This window comes from Pelecanus crispus, chromosome 1 (genome assembly GCF_030463565.1).
Source record: "Pelecanus crispus isolate bPelCri1 chromosome 1, bPelCri1.pri, whole genome shotgun sequence".
Classification (NCBI taxonomy): Eukaryota; Metazoa; Chordata; class Aves; order Pelecaniformes; family Pelecanidae; genus Pelecanus; species Pelecanus crispus.
Genome location: NC_134643.1, coordinates 13,911,331 through 13,932,125, shown reverse-complemented (window position 1 = coordinate 13,932,125; position 20,795 = coordinate 13,911,331). Strand labels below are relative to the sequence as shown.

Sequence of the window (20,795 nt, the reverse complement as noted above, 5' to 3'; positions counted from 1 at the left end):
GAGATGAAGATTGGGAATATTGTCCCTCATTTCTACATTACTCTCATAACTATGGATGAACTAGTCAAATCATAAGCTGCTTCGAAAACCGCTTTGCATTTATATGGTATTTTTCACCTGAAAGTACATTATAGAGGTATTAGATTTTTTCCTAATTTTATAAGCTGGGAAGCTAATATCAGAAGGCAAATGAGGTATCCAGTGTCACACAGTCACACAGGGAAGCCATGCCTTGGGCAGAAATAATTTCTCACCACTAGCACCCGAGAACTTCTTGTAGCACTGCATCTGAGAGGCACCTCCACTTTCTTTCTAATTTAAGGTATCCACCCCTAACACTGAACTATTAACAATTTACTAATATGAATTAATCTGTGTACAATGGAGACCTAAATAAGCTGCGCAGACTGCGTGTACCATCACTCTTGTTTGTAGATGCTTGCAAAACTGACCTCCAGTGATTATATGCCACTGATTTGCAGCTCTTTGGTGTGAATCCTGAACTCGTGTATGTTTGTGTTTTTCCCTTCACTGAATTCATTTAACAAAGTAGATAAGTTCCCCCGGTTGCAGTCCATGGCCAGTGTCAGACTATTTCCTTGTCCCATTGCTGGATGCAGCAGCAGAAGGTGAAGGTCATCTAACTGGAGCATGGATCATTAAGTAATTACATCACTTGCTGTGTAACATTCCTAGCTCTAATGGTATTTGTTGCTGAGATATAAAACCACAGTCTCATTAATGCAGTACAATTCATACACCAGTACGGCACGTTGCTAAACTAAAAAAAGCCCTGAAATCAACCCCAAAAGCCATGAAACCAACATCAAAAGATCTTCACTGATTAGCTGTGGAGTAATGACCAGAATAATGAGTCTGTCCCCTTTTCCTCACCTTACAAATGAGATAATTTAGGGTTCAGCTCTTTCCTGCCTTGTGCATTTATAGTGATATATGTGGAGGAAACTACCAAATCTGAACTCTTCCCTCACATCACTTTGTCACACGTAGCTGGTAGCTGAAGATGCCTAGTGACAGCCATTGCAGTCCCTTGTGAGCCAGACTTTGGTTTGGTTTATAGCAGGATATAAGGGAATGAACTCAAAACCTGGCTCTCTTGTAGGGGGCTTTGCCATGCAGAAGACAATTCTTCCAAAAGATGTTAAAACTGACTCGGTGGTACTCAGCTTGCTCTCAGGTTTCTCCATATTTGCTTTAAATACCCTTTTCATAACTAGAAACCTTTTCAAGAATTCAGATATTATTCCAGCTAGTTCTAAGGCTGTAATTTTGGTGTGCTGTACGTTACAGCTGAGAAAGTGAAACAAAAGATGTTCTTTCAAGCGGTGACATAATTCAAGCTAATTGGAGGCTACTTAAAATTTTCTTCCTGTTTTTAAGGGCCATTGACTTACCCTCCTGAGGAATGATGCGAAGAGTTACACTGAGACCTGCATCTTTAATTAGCTTCACAATATCTGCATGAGGCATGTTAATGATAGACTGGCCATTCACAGCTAAGATCCGGTCTCCAACTTTAAGTTTTGCACAGCGATCCGCAGGACTTCCATCAATTATCCGCCCTATTTTATGGGGTACAGCTAGACAAAGAACAATAGTCTCAGTTAACATATGCTGCAACAAGTGATGATGTTCACAAGCAAAAGAAAATGAGTTCATTTGGAAGAAAGTTCTATATGAATTAAAAATCAGCTTGTGTATAAACATGTAAGAATATAAATTCTTATCCAATGTCCTTTGCATTAACACAGTACAGATTTCACTGAAAATGCAGCATCCAGATATGCATATATACATGGCATATACATATGAAGTCCAAAATCAGTTTATGGTTCAGCTAGTTTGCAAACCTGGCACGTAACAAGGTAATAAACAGATCAGGAGAAAAATAAGGCATTAAAACAGTGAAGGGGATAAATTTGCACAATAAGTAGTAGTCATAAATTGCCTCCCACCCCCTAGTTTACAGAATTTCTTTATTTGTATGTTGCAATAGAGGCACTACAGACATGATTTATTTTATATACAAATAGATGTTATTACTGCAAATGCTCAGGGTTCACTAAATTGTTCTCCTCCTCCATTCAAATATGTTAATTTAAAATAGAAATCATACTGAAGATTTATTGAGATGTGCAGCTTTCTAATTAGATACATGCCAGCATGAATTTACAGTTAATTATGAGTGCATTACATCAAATAGACCCCCCTACACACATTCTCAAAGCATTACAGATCAACTTTGCTTCTCCTTTTGCTCTTCTCTGTGGTTCTCCACCTTTCTGTGCACTCCATCCATTCTCTTGTTCCATCTTTTCCCTCATTTTCCACTGAATTTTCTAAATATTACTCTTGGTCTTTCTCCCAGTGTTTCTTCCTTGTTCTCCTCTGTTTTTTAACAAAAAGCTTTTACTACAGCTGACTCCTCTCTATCTGGGCTCCCCAAAGAGCATGCTGGTTTTTTGCCTCTCTACTACTCATAAAAATGCTTAGCACAATTAAATTTGACTATATATTCTATTAATATCCTAATGGTGTCTGGGTATCCCTCACCAATCCCACACTTCAGTCTTGGCAAATTTAGCACAAAGCTGTTCAGCCCCACTATCCACCTGCAACTGATGTTTAAAAACAGTTGTGTTTCTTTTTCTTAAAATAATATATCCTTAAAATTCTAATGTCTAAAGAGAACTTGGAAAAGGTGAAAGAAAAGATTAATCAAATTTTTTTTTTTAAATATCTAGGCTATCAATGCTCACATAAAACAAAGCTCTAACAGAAGATGCGTTCAGAATACTCCATCACTGCAGAACAAATTTCTTGGCCCTCTGATAAACATTCCCTGAAGGTGATGGTGACAAACACAGATTGCACATCTCATGAAAAGTCACAATACACATACCTCAAAGTGACTTTTGTTTCTAGTATAGATGCAAGTGTTGCTTACAGTGTTAAAAACTATTTTTCTGAGAACTAAAAATATAAGTGAGTACTTTGAAGTGCAAGCCATAATCAAACGGCATGCTTCTTTAGGACTATAGTTCAGGCAAGAATATAAATTAAATTATGGCTTTAGTAATACGGACACAACTAGCATGTTTCAGAAATGTCTTGCTGCTTACAAAATAAGCACCTAATTTATGTCACAATGTCTAAACCTTTCTGTGTTTTAAAATATACTAGATATGACTAGGCACACTTTGTACAAAACCTGCGTTTCTTTTGCCTTCTGTGCAGATGTATAACTGCCACGCAGGCATATCAGTAAGTAAACAAGTAAAAGAGTAACTTGACATGAAACAGTTGACATTCACACAGAGCCTTTCGCATCAAATCAATTCTTAAAGCATCACCAAGAATCATTTAAACTAAGACTAAAATGTGCCTGCTTCTGGTATATGTAACACAAGATCTGTCTGAAATTACCGTGCCTGTACTACACATCAGTGGAAATCTAAAAATGAGACTGCCTTATATGAAAGAGCAAGAAATTTAGTAGCAAGAAAGAAGAGGAAGTATTATGGTCGAGATGCCATAGTTTAAATTCCCATGCTTCCCATTGCTAACCCTAAATAAGATGGTTTTGCCAGCCTAAATAATTAAGTGGGTGGGTGGAAAATCCTATTAATTTGCCAGAACAATTTTTATTGGACTTCTTGCACCTGACAAGTGAATAGAACATATGTTTGCATGTTTGAGATGTCGGCTAAAATGAAAGCTGGATGTGGGCGAGCCATAAGAGTCCAATTCTGCTCCAAATCCTGAGAAAAGGGAAGGGAGGGAGACAGAGGAGGAACTTGGTCTTCCATTTTTCTTCCTCTTAAGCCTGATGGCCTTTACCTTCCCAATAAAGGTATCTGCTCTAAATGTTTTGGTATCACTGCACTCCCTTCATCTTGCCATGCTATGAGAGGATCAACTGTAGGTGACCTTCAGAACCAAGCTCGTGTCTGTCAAGGTACCTCAAAGTTCAGTACCTCAAAGTTCATACCTCAAAGTATCCTCAAAGTTCAGTTTTTGAGGATTAAAGGCTCCTCTTCTGAGGTTATTGGTGCAATGTGTTGTCATATGATCTTGCTGCAGAGTAGGGTGCAGAAAGCTTTTGCAGAAGGAACCTGAAGCTCTATCAGAGGGTGCAAAGGACACCACTAGTATGCTATATCAGGGTTTTATGGACAAATCCAGTGAATTACTAATGAAACTCACAGCTGTTCAGCAGAAGCTGCTTCCTGTGAATTTCTAGATCATATGAGGAGAAGTTTATCTCCTGGCTCCTTCTCTCCCAGTAACTCCCAAGGAGTTTCTTGTCTCTGCTTGCTCTCCCCAGTGGAGCTCTGCCTGAGCTTCCTCCTCAGCCACAATATCCTGGCCACCATGGTCACTGCTGCTGCCTTGGGACAGAAGGATTTATTTAAGGATTTATTTACAAGCACGAATGCTTCTAAGGGATGCAGGTTATCTGATATGCAGGTTGTTCATGAAAATATGAATGTGTTAGAATATGTTAGAAAACTTTTAATTTTTAAGAGCCTTTGGTGGTAAAGTACTTACTGTGAAGGGATAAGGAGATACTCTCATAGGTGCTTAATTAGGTAAAAGCTAAGGAACAAAGGTAGAAAGGAACTGTGAATTTCCATAATGGAGAATTTTTATCATTCAGAATGGTCACATCTAAAATAGGTGTGGAAAAGCTGTAAAACTGTCAGTACTGAGTGGGCTGAGTGAAGTGGCAGACAAGATCTCATGAAAAGAAATGCAAGATGATGCACATGGGGAAAAATTAACCCTGCCTAAGCGTAAGCAGGGATGGGCTCTAAATTATTACCACTCAGAAGGTCTTGAAATAAGTGCGCCTACTTCTCTGAAAAAATAAACGTAGCAAAAAAATAAAGAGAAATTTAAGATCTAGAAAAAGAATAGCAAATGAAACAAACTATTGCTAGTTACTACTGTGTACCTAAAGTCTGAGTATTGCTGATATCCCTACTCAAAAATCACAGCACTGATCTAGCAAAGACTCAGAGAAAGACAGCATGGCCATCAGAAGCAGAGAACAGCCTCTGTTCAAAGTAGTCCATGAGCTTGCCATCTGCAGCTTGGAGAAGAGAAGGTGGGGCAACCTTCTGGAGGGCCAGAAGAATGAAAGGATTCAAAAAGGGATCAGACAAATTCGCAGGGGTGGATCTACTGCTGATTAAATCAAAAAGTCATGGTTGCGAGAGCTGAGGAGATGCCTAGGGAAGGTCTCTGTCTGCTGTAGGTGCTCTCCTCTCAGCCACTGGTCACGGCCAGGGACAGCGAGGAGCTCCACAGCTCTTCAGTCTCTCCCAGCATCACAGGTATCTTCTCAGGAAGAAACCTCCCATGTTTGGCATTTAATTACGGCTTTGTTAACACATAGTATTTTTTCTTAAATTGCATCTTCAGTGTCTTATTTTTATCTAAGCAGAGCATTTAATAATGGAACCTTTTAAAGGAAGTCCCAGATCACTTAACTGGTGATAAATGATTCCACTCACCCTTAAAAATTTTTACTAATCTATTCACAGCTCTTTTAAGAATTCGCCATGAGCTGTTCTCCAAACATATGTACATTTTGAACAGTGGCAGCACGTGCCTGGATTATACTCTGCAGAGAATTTGATCCACTTATTTCAAAACACAGAGTTACCTGAGCAGCATTTAATATTAGCAGGCTATACAGAAACACTTGGATTTGTGTGGGTGGTTTTTTTTTTTTTTTCCTCAGGAATCCCATTATTCACGCTAAGAGTGAGCACAGAAAACAAGCTGTGCCTTTGCAGGACAATTAATTTCTTAGTTCTTTCAGACTACACAACGGATGAGACTGCAAGGGAAAAATATTATGGTAAACAGGGATTTACACAGATTTTTTTAACTGTTGAAAATATGGGAAATTAATGAGATACAGTTTATGTGTGTATGAAACATACAGTCCTTCAAAACAAATATATAGACTTCTTTTCTCTAATAGCATCAAGTCATCCAGAATGTGATATTTAAGAGAGAAATATATGGATATCTACCTTAAAAAAAAAAAAAAAAAAATCCTTCCAAGGCAGAAGTCATAATCCTAGATCAAAAAACACCTAGCCAAGAACAGCAATGTCGCAGAAGCATTTCCAAACAACGGATCTTGTGATGGGATCTAATATTTCTGCAGTGTGTTCTATGAAAATATTGTGACTTCAGGCAGATTTGAATCCTGAGAGCACCAAAGCTTCTAAGTTATTTGAAGCCATCAACCTCTCCCTCTAAATTTCCCTCAGAGATTTACAACATTTGTGTCAGGAACACAAACTGACCCAGCACTGGCACCTAGCAGCTGATGCTTTCCCAGAAGGTAGTTAATTGTGCAATGATCAGCTCTAAGCTCATTATCAAAAGACAACTTACATTAAAAAATTAAGAGACACAATGATTTAAAAGATATTTTTGCATTTAGAAAGTGGTAGGGTCTGCTTTCAGTAAGTTACTGATAACTACAAATTCACGTTTTTCTCTATATTAGTATTTTTATTTGATAAAATCACCCACTTTTACTCTCCATGATCCAAATAAACATCCTTCCTACACCTTCTTGTCATAGAAAAGAAAGAGTAAATTCTGTGGCTTTACATCTGAGGGTCCATATGCTTAGGTCAGCTGTACACAAAGCCAGAGCAGTTGCTGAATACAGATAGTGGTTCTAACACTGTATATTTCTATCAGCCTCTTGCTTTTTGGAAATAAAAATGATTTCTCCTCACTCGGGAGACCCATATGCTGGAAATAGCTGATTCTAAGAAGACATTACCAACAAATAACGCTTTTCTGGTTTACATCAAGATTTTTTTTTACATCTATTCGGTACTTTTAGTCATAACTGTTGAGACTATATTTTGTAGAAAGCAACTTTCCTGTTTTTTCCCCTATATAGCAGCTAAATGTAAAAAATGATCAGTTAAGGTGAAAAAAATCATACTTCTACTTTATCTGTTAAACCCTCTGGCAGATAAATTCTTGCAATCTTTTCTAATGTTAACAGATATAGATAGTAAACCACGTAAATGAACCTTTCTGAGCCAGCTGTCCTTTTCAATGTTATATAGCTGATCACATGAATATTTATTATATCCTCAATTCTCAAAAGGTGCAAGAGTTTTTATTCAACCAGCAGTCTCCAGCATATGAGATTTTAATTGGGAGAATATATTAAATGTAAACATCTGTAATTTCATTGCTACTGAATAATCTAAAATTTGGGAAGCTTGAGTATGGTGAACTTTCTATCAGGACTAATATTAGAATCAAGATAAAACATTTTCCTGAAACTGATGGGCTATTTTATATGACACTTATTTGGAAAATAGAAATCTGTGGCATGTTGCATAGTTGTAGATGACAATAATCCATTTTGTTTATAAGGTTAATGAACCTATGAATTGAAACATCCCATTATGTGCTGATATGGAGCATATTTACTTGCATAGCACACGCATAAGAATCTAGGTGGGAAGGAGTGCACATACCTTAGAAATCTGAAGATCTAAGAAAAAATTAATGCGACTTAGGTACTTTAATTCAGCCTTCTCATTAAAGCAAAATGGGCCCTGTGGAATCATGAGAAAAACCTTGATTCCCTTCCCAGGTTTGTGCTAAGAAAACTCACAGAGTCTGTTCTTTGAAAACACAAGAGCAACACCACTAGGTCCAAATGGCTTATCCAGGAACACGCTGGAGGACAGAAGTCATCTAGAGAGGGGAGTGATGTGGTTAAGATCCTCCATGCTTTATTCTCCAAAAAATATCAAATAGCCATTTGAGTATTTCATGCCTGCAAACTGCAGCAATGTATTTTCAGTGATATTAAAAATCTGTTTCAATTCTTAAGGTTCTTTCACTATTATTAATTGCATATATCGATTTGAAAAACTAAAAAGTGTAACAATTTCTTTTAGCTCCAAATTAAACTACCTGTTAAACAAGCTTAGAAAGCGTGTTTTTGTAGCTGAAGAGGCAGAAGAACAGCTCAAACTGAATATCAAAGCCAAGTAGAAATGAGAAACCAGATTCTTTGCCCACAAGTTGCAAGTATCTTCCACAGGGGACTCAAGCTGCAGGTGCGTTTTCACTGCTCTGTTCCAAAGAGTTCCAAGCTGGGGTAGACAGACATCCTAATTTCCAAAGCTCTGTTTTCTTTAGAATTTGCAGATTGGTCACAGAAAATTGTGTCCCCAGGCACCATCTTACCCAGGAAGAAGCATGGGTGAAATTGCAGCACAAATAACTGTCTCAGATCACACAGTTATCATTGATCAATAAGCCGTTTTTTATCTCTAAACTGCAAGGAGTTCAAAGAAACTCTGGGGCTGAATGGGACTTATTTCAGAATGCTGCTTTCTGCAGTCAGCAGAGGCTTATCTTGGATTTATGGGTTTTAGTTAAGACTGCATGTTTTGAGAAATGAGAGAAATTTCTTTCATTAGACTCCTTTATCATGTTTTGAAAATCCAGCAGTCATTGGCACATGCAGCGTAGGAGCAAATTAAATCTACAGCTCTGCTTTTACTAAACAGGAGGAAGATCATAACAAGTATGCCTGCCTTTAATTTTTTTAAAATTGTTTATTGATTATGCCTGTATTTTCAGTTTGTTTACACTTTTAAACTGTGCTAATTGACAGTACCCGCTACAGTAAAATTCACGGAAATATTGCTAATTTTCCAATTTCACTGGAAGTTGCCAGTTAACAAGATCTGTTTACAACACATGGTTTCTTTCGAGAGAAATTAGAGTGTTAAGAGATTTGCAGGGGATCACAAGTTCTTCTCCTAGAGGAAGCTGCATCCCAAACACATGAAGTAAAACCAGCAGGAAGATATGAAGTAGGCAGGGACAAGTGTACTCCATAAAGCCCTGGGACAAATTCATTCAGCAATCTCCTTTTGGCCATTTCCAGCTGGCTGCAAGTGTTTCTCCACAGGATGTTACCCTAAAAAGCTCCACAGGAATGGAGTTTTACCACAGAGGACTCGCATTATTGAGTATTATCCTAAACATAGTGCAATGGGTAGACTAGTTAATTCGATTTCATTACTTTAGCTATAATATGACATTCAGTACTGTTGTGTGAGGCAATGCCACCCCAGGCACAGCTGCACCTCCACAGCCTCACACATTGCTGCAGGATGCTGGGGACTTGGAGGGAACAGCCCCAGGAGGAGCCCTTCCTCGCAGAACCACACACACTGCAAGTATTTCTATTGGGGGAAGCATGAAGGTCTTCCTCAGGACAGGACTTCAGAAATAGGCTGCGGTTTGCTGAGTTTAGCCACTTAACTCTGCCACTGAACCAGGGCATCTAAAAGATGTTCGTAATTTGGGGGCTAAAGGCAGTTGCCTGGGAAGATCTCCACAGAGCTGTGAGGTTAAATCAGTGCAGATCCACCCCAAACTAAAAGTGAAAAACTAGGGTTAGCTTCCAAGCATTCAGCTGGGAACATGACACTGAGTCCTTTAAAGAAATACCACTGGAGATGACAAAATTTTGATAAAATATGTGTAGCCTGCATAGCAAAAGAAAGCACAGAGTAAGGTCAAATTTAGGTGGCCTGTCTGGAGAAGGGATGGGAGCCAAAGTACCCTTTAATGTTGGGATGTGGTCTGGGGGGAGGGCATGATAATATGTTTTAAGGGCAGTGGAAGTTAATCTTTTAATTAGGAACAGGTCAGGAGCCTGGCCAGGTGAATTTTCTTTTTTTAATCTCTTAGCACTCTAAGATCCTCTGTGCTCTGCACTAGCCAAAATGACTTGCTCCTGGATGTACCACCCAAACACAGTTCTTTATTTATCCAGTTTATCTTCTTTTACTGATATAATTTTGAAGCATGGGTGACCTTGTCTACGCCCCTGCTTTGCCCTGTGAAATCTCTTCATTCAATCATTGTCACTCATTTTCCACTCCTGATCTGCCCCGCTTCAGAACTGTGGTTTGGTGCAAGATAATCCCCTGTGCTGCATTAGAGAACATCCCAAGCAATACTTTGACAAAGGGGAGACAAAATTTCTACCATTATAGAACATAGGAAAAGAAACATGCCACAAGAATTGGATGTTTAAGCAAGTACCAGTAAGTCAAAATTACATCCAGATGTAAAGGCTGGCTCCAAACTACTTAATAGCAATTTATTAAAATGACAGCTACTACTGTGCTGCCTATCACAAAATGTGAAAAAATACTCTATTCTCTAATTATGGCTGTAGTCTACTCTTACTCTGTGCCTATACCAAGGGTAAAGAAAAAGCACTTAGTATTTTTAAAATTTCTGCAAGGCAAAGGCAGGTCTGTAAATCAACAGTTAACAACGAACCCCTTGCAAGCACGTTGAGAGAAAAGTTGACCAAGACCTTAAGCCTCTGGGAACGACATCCTCAATTCTGGGAGCCCCTGAGCCTTTTGTGGCTCTTTTCCAGGTCAGAGGGAACGTGAAGCACTCCTAATGGGCTACGTGGGAGCCGCACAGTGCACACCCCATCAGAGAGGGTGGGAAAGGGGTATGAGGCTCAGCCGGAGCACTGCTACTCTGGCTTCATGGGGTGGTCCTATAACTTCACAGCCAGAGCTAGTTTTAACTCCCCTGGCAAAGAGCCAGACGGTGAGTTTTTGTGTAACACCTTGAGCTTTGGGCCAACTGCGAGGAAGCAAACCCATGAACCTGCAGCTCTGAGGCTAGTAGCAACTCTGTTTGAATGACCACCTCAATTTTAACAGTGCTTGAAGCGCAAGTGCCTAGTGACACAAGGTTCATGCTCCTGCACGGAGCAAGAGCTGTTGTAATTTGTTGAATTGTAAAACATAGTGTCTAAGTGTGAGTTCAAGAAAGAGGAAAATACTTTCAGTGCACGATTAATTGCCTTCTTGACTAAAAGTGATGATGATACTTACAATTCTAAGTCCTCAAGTATTTTTCTTTTACAACAAAGTAGAGAGGGGAATAGAGTTATCAAAATAAACATTTGTAAATCAAAGGAACCCTTCACTTTGCCCTGAGGATTCTCCCAGCGAGACAACTTCTTAGGCTATGCTATTTCTAGTAGTGTCTGGCACTACAAGATATTCCTTTTTTCCCTATTTTGCCCATTTTGATTCTTTCAGAGCTGCTTTGCAATTACTACATTAACATTTAACTGTGTATGTTTAGGGTATGTCTGCACAGATGTGGGGAGGCATGAGCTGGCAACAAGTGCACTGGCTCTGAAACCAGAAACACTGGAAATATAGTACATTTCACCAAATTAACATACTACTGCTATGAGAAGTGAGTGACTACCAAGGTGCTTGACATAGTGCCACACAGATCCATATTTTGATACTGATGTAAGCTGTATTTTGGACATTACACCTGCTACATCCAGTTGATACTTTCCTATTGTTAATATGCTTTCTAACCCTGATTGTGCATTTTAATCAAAGGATTTCAGGTTATTCCAAGCTGGAAGGGACCTCAGGGGGTCTCAGTGGCTGCTGCTGAAGTTCTTCTGTTCTGTCTTCCACCAAAGAGCCCAAAACTTGGATGCTGTATTCTAGATGGGTCCTAATGAGTGCTGAGTAAAGGGGGATAATGATTTCCCCTCTGCCCCTGTTAACATAGCCCAAATTACTTTGCCCAAATAAATATTAAGTAAAGAAAACGAACCTTCCTTAGACTACAAGTAACCAATGATTTTTAGCCTGTTTTTATTACTGATGACAGAGTATGTTATTTTCAGTTTATTTTTTCTACTACATGTTTGGAACAGAATTCATATAGAAAGGGTAATTTCTTCTCTGTTCTGTCACTGTCTACAGCAAATGTCATTTTTTGGTTCATTGCTGTTCTTCTAAACTTAAGATTTGGGTGCTCACTGAAATTCAATGTAGTTATTATTTGAATAAATTTGCCTGTCACTTCTACAGCAGACCGTAATTTTCATTTGCTATTGGAGGTGTTCAACTGAGGTTCAGCAACGGCTACCTAAGTAGATGCTTGGGGAGAAAGAAAAGTACTTCAAGAACGTGTTGGAGGGTAGGAGGCAAAGCAGGATCTTGAACCTGGGTCTGTTGTCCTCAGCAGAATACTCCAGTCACAGAACTTTTGGTTGCTTGGGCATTTTCTGTTTCTCTTCCTGTCCTCTTTCCCTCTCCATCTCTCCCAACCACAAACCCTATCTGTGAAATAATTTTCTCGAAAAATTCATGACTGACTTAACTGATTAATATGTATGTATCTCAATGTCCTCTATGTTCTTTTTTTTTCCCATCTGATCTTCTGCAAAGAACTTCCAATTGGCTATTATATTCAATAAAGTGAAAACTCAGAGTCCCAAGAGGCTAATTATCCATGGTTTTGTTACAGTATTAATTCTGGCAATCATGGAATTTTAAAATTCAGCTGAGGTAATATGAAAAGCAACTCTTTTAGTAACCGCGTGATCATGGAATGCTGCAAAGAAGTTTTCTGAAATCATTTGCTATTGTGAGACACTGCTTTCCCAGTACTCTCCTAAATACTTTTCTGTTATGAATTTAGAAGAGCAAAATTTGGCCCTAGAAGTTGAAATTGTTATTTTATTTCCTCAGGAAACACTTTTTCCAAAAGAAAAGTTCCTTCAAAATGTATTTTGAATGCAGGGAAAGGACTGTATTAGGCTGCAACTTGCAAAATGACAAATGTTCTCACTTGTCTTGGTTTTTCGGCAGTGGTCAGTATTCACAATTGCAGATAGATTTGGTGGGAGATGTGGATGCCTCTCAATATAAAGCCTTTTATGCTTCCTCCTTCCAAGGGGCACAGCTCACAGTTGGTTAACTGTTGGTTAACCTGAAACACCCAAGTGCCAGCAGCTGCCACTACCAAAGGGTCTGAGTCTCCTTTAGGTCCTATGTCACATGTGTTGGACCTTTCCCCAGAGAGGACATCTCAAATGACACCGGATGCCTATATTAAAACAATAAAGTTGAGCCCCAGCAAACATTAGTTTTCAGGACAGAAAGTGAACTATAATCATTAAGGGCAGATCCTGCCACTATGTTCACCATCTCTCTGTGTTCAGTCATTTATTCATTTTATACTATGTATAGCCCAGCTAATTAAAAAATCAGCCTCCCTGGACCTCTGTCTAACCAGTTTTCCCATTTTCCAGTTGTTTCTGCAGTGCCCTAACTGGACAGCTGCTATTACAGGGTTTGCTGTGATCTCAGATTTTATTTCAAGTTCCCGAACTTCATCTTGATTTAAAAAAAAGTATAATTCAATTGTGTGTGGAGGAATAATTTATTCACATGAGCCTGGTAGTTACTAGCAGAGTGTCTCTTTGGGATATAGGAACACAGAAAATCTACTTTGTGGTGCTGAATGCTGTCGTACGGTAACAGCCAAATGAGTGTGTGAAGCACAGAACCTTGGAGGCCAGAATAACCTTTGGTTTTATCCAACGCACAACAGACAAACGGTGCCCCTGGAAGCAGCCTTGAGAGTCCCTTCAGCTGCAATCTGTGCAGTGATTAATTAGCAGGTGTCAGGTTTTAATTAATTTATTTTTTTTTATTAAGGGTGAACTTGGAAAAACATAAGCTGAAAAATGTGTTTTACTTACTTATTGTGGACCCAGATTCGGGCCTGTTCAGGGAACTGATGATAACAAAGCCAAAGCCTTCATTCTCCTTGCGGTGGATCACAACGTCACTGGTTTGCAGACTGTGAGAAGTGAAGCCCTCGGGGGGTGTCGCATTGCTACTAGAGACAGCATGATTACTGTTAGCATAAGTAGCGTAGTCACTTCTTGGAGAACTGTGGTGCGTAGACACCGAGCCTGGGCTTCTGCCATTCTCTGGGCACGGTTCTCCTACAACATAAATCACACCAGTATTAGAGTCTGACTTGCTCAGTGGCTTTGTGACTTACACTACATTTGCTAATGCAACATGAATACCGCTGACTGTCTATAGCCCAGACTACCACAAGTATTAAACTAGGAACTGTAATAGATGCAGAGAGACAGGAATCTACACAATTATGCAAAACATTCAAGGGCAATCAGATAAAGCAAGCATGAACACTCACTGCTAAGCTATCTGAAAGAGAGGAAAGGCAAGTAAGAAACAGTGGCTATCTGGACTGCAAAAACATTAGCAGGCACTATTTCCTTGTTTGCTGGTAGATCTGTCATCAAGAGGAAAATGTGATTGTCTGATCCAATATAAAATTATTTGTGTTTGGATTAAAAGAATTTAAGCAGGCAGCTAACAGAGTAATTAGGATCAGCTGTATAATGGTCTTCTTACAAGTTGATTAGCGTGCTCAAAAGATGCTCACGGAACAGAGCAGTTATACAATGAAAAATAATCACAAAGTTTTTCTGTGGGTGTTATGACAGAAGCAGTGGTCATTTAAAAGTTTTGAAGATGCTCTTGTGTGGCAAGTTCGAAAGGGCAGAAGTGAAAATGGAGTCCATCCACACTTCAGTATTGCTTTATAGTAGCAAGAACAGGGAACAAGTTAAATCTTGTGGGACTACACACTTTTTTAGTACAAGCATTTTGTCAATTGAAACCAGTAAAGTTACACTTCCAGATGGGAAAAAAAGATTTATATTCCTCCCATATCTAAGTTGTTTACACAAATCATCATTTATTGACAGTTCTAATACAGAACTTTCAGATGAATGTAAGTAATATGTTTTCTGTTTGGAGCAATGAGAATGGCAGAGTCATTCTACTCAACATGTGAAGAGCTTACGCATACACACATACATCCTAGGAAGAGAGCTTGCAAATTAGACATTCAGTGTGTATATATTAATAAAATAAACATCATCCAAGGGCAAGCTATTGTTTTCTCAGTCAGGTGTGTCCTTTAGCAGTCCTTCTGCAACTATGAAATAAAGTGATTAGAGAGAATAAAGAGGAAGAAAAACAAACAATTATTATACTCCTGCATTAGAATTGAAAATCTCCAAGAGTTATTGAACCAAATCTGCAACTAAATATCATAGTCAGTGACAAGAGAGAGCTCATTTTCTGGCTGTCATGTTTCAGAAAGCTGAATATTGTTTATGTCAGTATGGCTGCAACAGAAAGGAAATTATCTTACCCTGCAGAATGACCAAGAGCTGCCTTGGCCATAAAAGAATGCAATTGAATGCCATTAAGTAAAGGAAAAGAAAGATAAAGGAGGAAAAGTTTAAATGGCTATTTGATTGTCAGCTGTGCAATAGATATTCATCAGAAAAATTACATTTGCTTCTGCCTGTGAAAAAATAGCATTTTAATCCACAATGTTCCGAATACCACATTTTCCTAATCAAATTGTTTTCCAGAGCTTGTGAATGGTGACTTGCTGTTCCAGATCAGGGTAAGTGTCTGTGTGAAATGGCGATTCCAAGCGAGGGCTAAGATATGTACGTCAGCTATCAAGCAGGTAAGGGAAGTCCCAGATCCCTCTGTTGTATACATTCATGCTAGTGAGAAATTCACACAAAATCAATTGGCCTGATGTGTTAGTATAGCATTTTTCAGTCATGCCCAGCATCAGTCATTTTAAAATTTTTCCACAAAGCTTATGTTGTAACACACCAAATTAAAATCTTGTTAGGCTCCTGAAACGCTTAAACATTAATGAGTTACACAGTATACTCCCCGGTGTGGCACTCTCAAGGCCCAGGAATAACTCCAGGTGTTTTACCAGCTTGCTTCATTTTCTGTGCCAGGAGACCAGAGTGTCTAATAGACCCTTTTATTTAATATTTAACAAGCAGCAGCGAAGGCTGGCATCCGCTCTGTACTAACCCTCTTGCTAATTGTGCCTGCAGTCTGTACAGCCGGCTGACCCGGGAAAGGTGCTAATCACAAGCGCTCGGCGGATTACCTTGGTTATTGGCCATTTTCCTAGCGCTGGGGGAGCTGCGAGGGGGCGTCGCGCCAGGCGGAGGGGGACCTTTCTGGCTGGAGGACTCTGGAGTCAGTAACAGAAGAAAGTCAGTCCTGCGAGAGCGCGGCTGGCAGGGAGCTGCCGTGCCGCAGTGGGAGGGGGACTGCGAAGACGAAGGTGGGTGGGAGGGTGGCTTTTTGGCAGGGGAGCGAAGGGGAACTGCGCAGGCAACGACAGCGGATCTAGGGCAGGGGGAGGCAGAAGACAGGACAGGCTGGGAACGTGGTTTTGCTCATTTCTGGTGCCTCAGTGAAACGCACTTGCCACAAATGTTTTAAAAGTTCTTAAATAAACTTTTTTCCTCAAGTAAGCAAATGTTGCAATGGAACGGCAGCAAATTCTCCCATTAAATCTTTAACGGATGCTGTCACACGTTTTTCCAGGTTCCAGTGCTTTTCAATAATTGAGACTGAGCTAGTCTAAAGGTTTAATTTACTTCAAATTCTTCATATTGTTTTAGGTTTATTTTCTGTATGTGTCTGCTTGAAGGAAGGATCCAGCCCTGTTCCTAGGAGCCACGTGTGCCATACAGAAGGTTTTTCAGCCAGCTTGCATTGCAGTCAGGGGGGAAAATTCCAGATGACATCAGTGAGACCAGAAATGGGCTTTTAACACATACAAGAGTGAAATGAGTTCCTGCCCTAAACAGCTAACAGTCTTTGAGCCTTTCTCTGATTGCTTATTGACACAGACAGCTTTAACAGCTTTAACTTAGGCAAATGTTTTGTCCCAAAAGTGGACAAGAGTAGACAGCACAGACCAAGACAGCATGGAACAAAACCAGAGCACTCATGATCACCACACCGGGGATGCCAATATTGTTTCCACTTCTGAAGGAAACAACACTCAGCTGTAGTGTTTTTGTCACAGAAACAAGGGACACATATTTACAATTATTCTTTTTTCAGAATTGCACAAACATTCACTTTGATTTTAATTTTCTCTATTTTTTTAAAACAGCACCTGTTTGTGCTGCCAGCATTGATATCTGTTTTTCTTTTCACTTTTCCCAGCCTTCACTCACCTGTGGGTAGCACCTTTCTCCTCACAGTAAGATTCACTTGCCCATTTCGGGCAGCATTATGCATAAGATCAATCACATAGCGGTGGGTTTTGCCGGCCACTGGAATCCCATCTACATACACCAGCTCATCACCAGGATGGAGACGGCCATCTCGGTCTGCTGAGCCCATGGCAATTACTGCTCCGATGAGAATCTAGGCGGCAAAGAAACAAAATGCCGTCATATATACACCGAGCCTCCAATTTAGTGCCATGAATGTTGCAGTGATTTTATCTTTCTTTCGAAATCAAGCTAGTGATTCAGTGCAGGTGAAGAGATCTGTGTATGTCTGAAAGCTGTGCTCCTCCTCTGTGGGTATGATTGAAGATGCTTCCTTGCCCGTGGTGGGAAGGTAAGATGTTTCCTACCTGCGTAGGAGTGATACATCTGAGAATCCTGATGTAAGGATGATCTACCTGGTATCTTAAAATCAAGAAAATCTATAAGGAGTACTGAGTTTATCTAGACTACATTATTCAGAAAATCTAAACAGATTAATTCCACGTAAGGGTCCTTTTGAATTAAAATTAGTTAGTCTGCATATTTCTTATCAAAGGTTCCTCACTGCTATGTAATTTAAGCACCTGGAGTAATACACTTGAGGTCAGGAGTGGAAGTGACCTCACTACACAGTTTGCTTTAGGACTCTTCAGGGGAAAGAAGTGTGGTATCAAATGTTGTTACTCCTAATGAATAATGGCTCAGGTAGTGGTTGGTTAACAAAATGGAAAAAGAGGAAAAATGTCAGCTTACTCTGGGCAGATGTTGTTTTCCCAAATTGACATTTAAATGTAATTTGTATGGGACATATAAACTAGTAAAAAATCTGTTCAAAACCTTTTAATGACTTGCTCCACTTTCTATGCACATAAATTCACATAATTTATTAGAAAACGACATATATATTTTCCCTGTGGAATAACTGGTAGAACAGTTGAGATTGATTCAAACAAAACCTGCTTTCTTTGCAAGAATATTAAAGCATTCACAGAATATGTTCCAAATTTTCCTTTCTCTTGTTCAGTGTGAGAGTGAGCACAGAATGATGGATATGACATGCTGTGTGACAATCCGCTTTAAAAAATAGAAGATAAAAGCTATCAAGTATTGCTTTTCATGATGAACTGCAAAGGCTAGATGTGGTAGTCACACAGGTGGTCTTGTTTTTTTTTGTGGTCTTAGCTGCAGAGTTGCAAGTATCCCAGCATAGTGTTTAAATGAAACGCCATGTGGAGCCCGGAGAATTTTCCCTAGCTTCTAGCCTCCCTTTGGCTCACTTTTGCTTTCAAAACTTAGCAAAGAGAGAACATGATGCGGCATTTTCCTGCTTCCTGGTGTTCCTGGGATCCTGTTAAGCAGTGCCAGGCTGAGTTGCCAGAGAGACTCTTTCAGGTTCTCCATTCTGTTCTTCAAACAGTGAAAGAATATACCTCAAAGCTTTGGAAAATACTTTGCACAAAATCCAACTATGAAATATGTATTTATGCTCCTCTACCGGACAGCAAAAAAGCTGTCCAAAGCTATGTTTAGCTAGATCTCCACAAAGTATTCTCAAAACCTTTACATTTGGGCATCTCATATGAGTAAGAATTTTTTCCTAGTTATCTTGGGAAGAGATGCGTGATAACCCTCTGTAGCTTGGAAGATTGTAGGGACTGCCTTCTTCCTTTGGTTTTATGAGGCATTTGCAGTTTCTTTATAGTTGGCTGCCAAAGTATTGAAGAATTTGTACATCTTTAACCTTTGGAGAAACACAAATGCAGCTCACAGCATGGTAGGTCATCAGTATCTACAGCAAAGTGCAAAAACTCTTTCTAGGTTCGACTAATTAAGTAATTATTGCTGATATTTCACATGTCCACAGTGGAATGTGATTGTGTTACTCATCTCAGTGGTGGAACTGACTCCTAACATAAGGAGAAGAGTCCTGCTTTAAACACTTCAGGTAGGTGTGTTTGTCAAGATGATGGCCACCATATCTGTTATTGGGTATATTTAATAGCAAGAATAACTTGATTTTCCTTCTTTTTCATTTTTGTGTCTGAACTTGTTTCTTATCCAGTATCTGCTCTCATCTCATGGCTGAAGTAGTTTCCATAATAGTTATAAATTCTACAAGCAAAACACAAATTGGAAAAATATTTATCAGGATTATATTACCTCTGTAATGCAGTTTCATACTGGCACGAGATTGCTTTGACTGTGTGAGGAAAAGGATGATGACATGTCGGTAATAAAGAGTGTGTTGTAGAGAAAATGGAAAGTTTCACCTACTGCTTGAGATTAAACATGAGAAATTCTGGGATTAGGAATATCGTGACAGAGCATAATCTGAAACTGAAGCCTGGGTCTATTAACTCGTATACGTTAATCTGTTTTGATACTGAGTTTCTTTGTGAAACTTAGTAATGATTTGTCTTTTTGTTTCAGTTTCTCTGAATATAACACAGTAGCTTCACAGGCACATACTAAAATTTCAGTAATACACATAAAAGGTGTGATTCATCTCACCTAATTTTAAGCGTCAGTGATGTCTAAATCCAAGGTAATTATCTGAACTCTGCCTAATCACTGCTAAAAATAGGAGTTCCTAAGGTGTGGTCTACGCTATCCTAACATTTTCCTCTATGGACATCTGTTAGGTCTTAGAAATGTCTGTTTCTTGGCACTGATCATAAAAGGAATATAGACATACATCTTGCAGGCACTTTTTAGAAGAATCCCAGTCAATCTGTGTTGAAAAGGTGAAACTCTTGGTGTAATTATGTATTTCACATATTCCTGTGATTTTGAGTTTGAGCTGCACAAATGTATCAAAAATACTTCTCCACTTTGGGACAGCAATTTGTAACTTCAGTAAAGTTCCAATTTACATATATTTGCAATCTTCCACTGATATTATAATTCACTGTAATAGAGTCAGATTAACTCCTCAAGTCACTGGGAGATGTCATAAATACCTGCGGTGGTATGATCTCATGGATTTGAGAGGTGAGTGGAACTGGCACAACCCACAGTCCTGATATTTGAAATTTCTCAATAAATGTAAGTCTTTCCTTTGGAAAGCATCTTTATGCTTACAAATATGAACAGTGGAGTAGTCCAGCAGCACTTTCTACTTCTAAGGTGCCAGGTAGCTGATATAACTAGAAGGAAACTAAGCTACAGTCCCTCTATAGTGTCAGCATTATCCTTCAAAAAAACTTTATGTGGATTCTGCTTCTTTGAAAAACTTATTGCCTTATGCTGAAGAATCCATACTCCTTTTTAGAAACAAAACCACAAGGACAAGAGGCAGTGAAAGCTTCCTTTTGTTCTGTGTTACCTGACTGCACACCAGGAGAGCTGAAACAAACATTTCAAAGCATCTCAGTTCTTGTTTTGTAGGAAATGCAAGGGTTTGGAGGACAGGCAGAAACTGCCTCTCCTTTTCTGGAGGTGAAAGGAATGGGAAGCTGCAGGTGGGCTGTCCATGGCAGAGCAGGGAAGCAGTGGAGGAGAGAAAACAGAGTTAAGAAGTCTTGAATTTTGAATGCAAAATAGATGGAAACTGAAAAAAAAGTGGAGTGCATCTGTCGTCTTTATTAGTGACGAATTTGAGCAGTGAAAACAAGTAGATGGGCAACAAAGAGGGAGTGAGAATTGAGGAGTTCAGCACTGCAACACCTAGATCTAAGGAGGTGTCTTTTTGTCTCATAGGATCCTCAGCCTCAAGCTAGGATCTTATTCATTCCTGAGG

The 20,795-nt window shown here is 39.4% G+C and overlaps 1 protein-coding gene across 2 annotated transcripts in view; it reads right to left on the bottom strand.

Annotated features, from left to right (window-relative positions):
* MAGI2 (membrane associated guanylate kinase, WW and PDZ domain containing 2) overlaps positions 1-20,795 on the bottom strand; it is a 772,173-nt gene that overhangs the window by 47,075 nt on the left and 704,303 nt on the right. The window contains exons 16-19 of one of the 2 annotated variants that reach the window (XM_075708348.1): positions 17,018-17,210; positions 15,931-16,017; positions 13,661-13,909; positions 1,416-1,601 (exon numbers count right to left, since the gene is read on the bottom strand). In XM_075708348.1, the coding sequence (XP_075564463.1) occupies positions 1,416-1,601; positions 13,661-13,909; positions 15,931-16,017; positions 17,018-17,210 (715 nt within the window). The remainder of the gene's footprint in view (positions 1-1,415; positions 1,602-13,660; positions 13,910-15,930; positions 16,018-17,017; positions 17,211-20,795) is intronic. The other variant, XM_075708359.1, reaches the window with a different exon arrangement.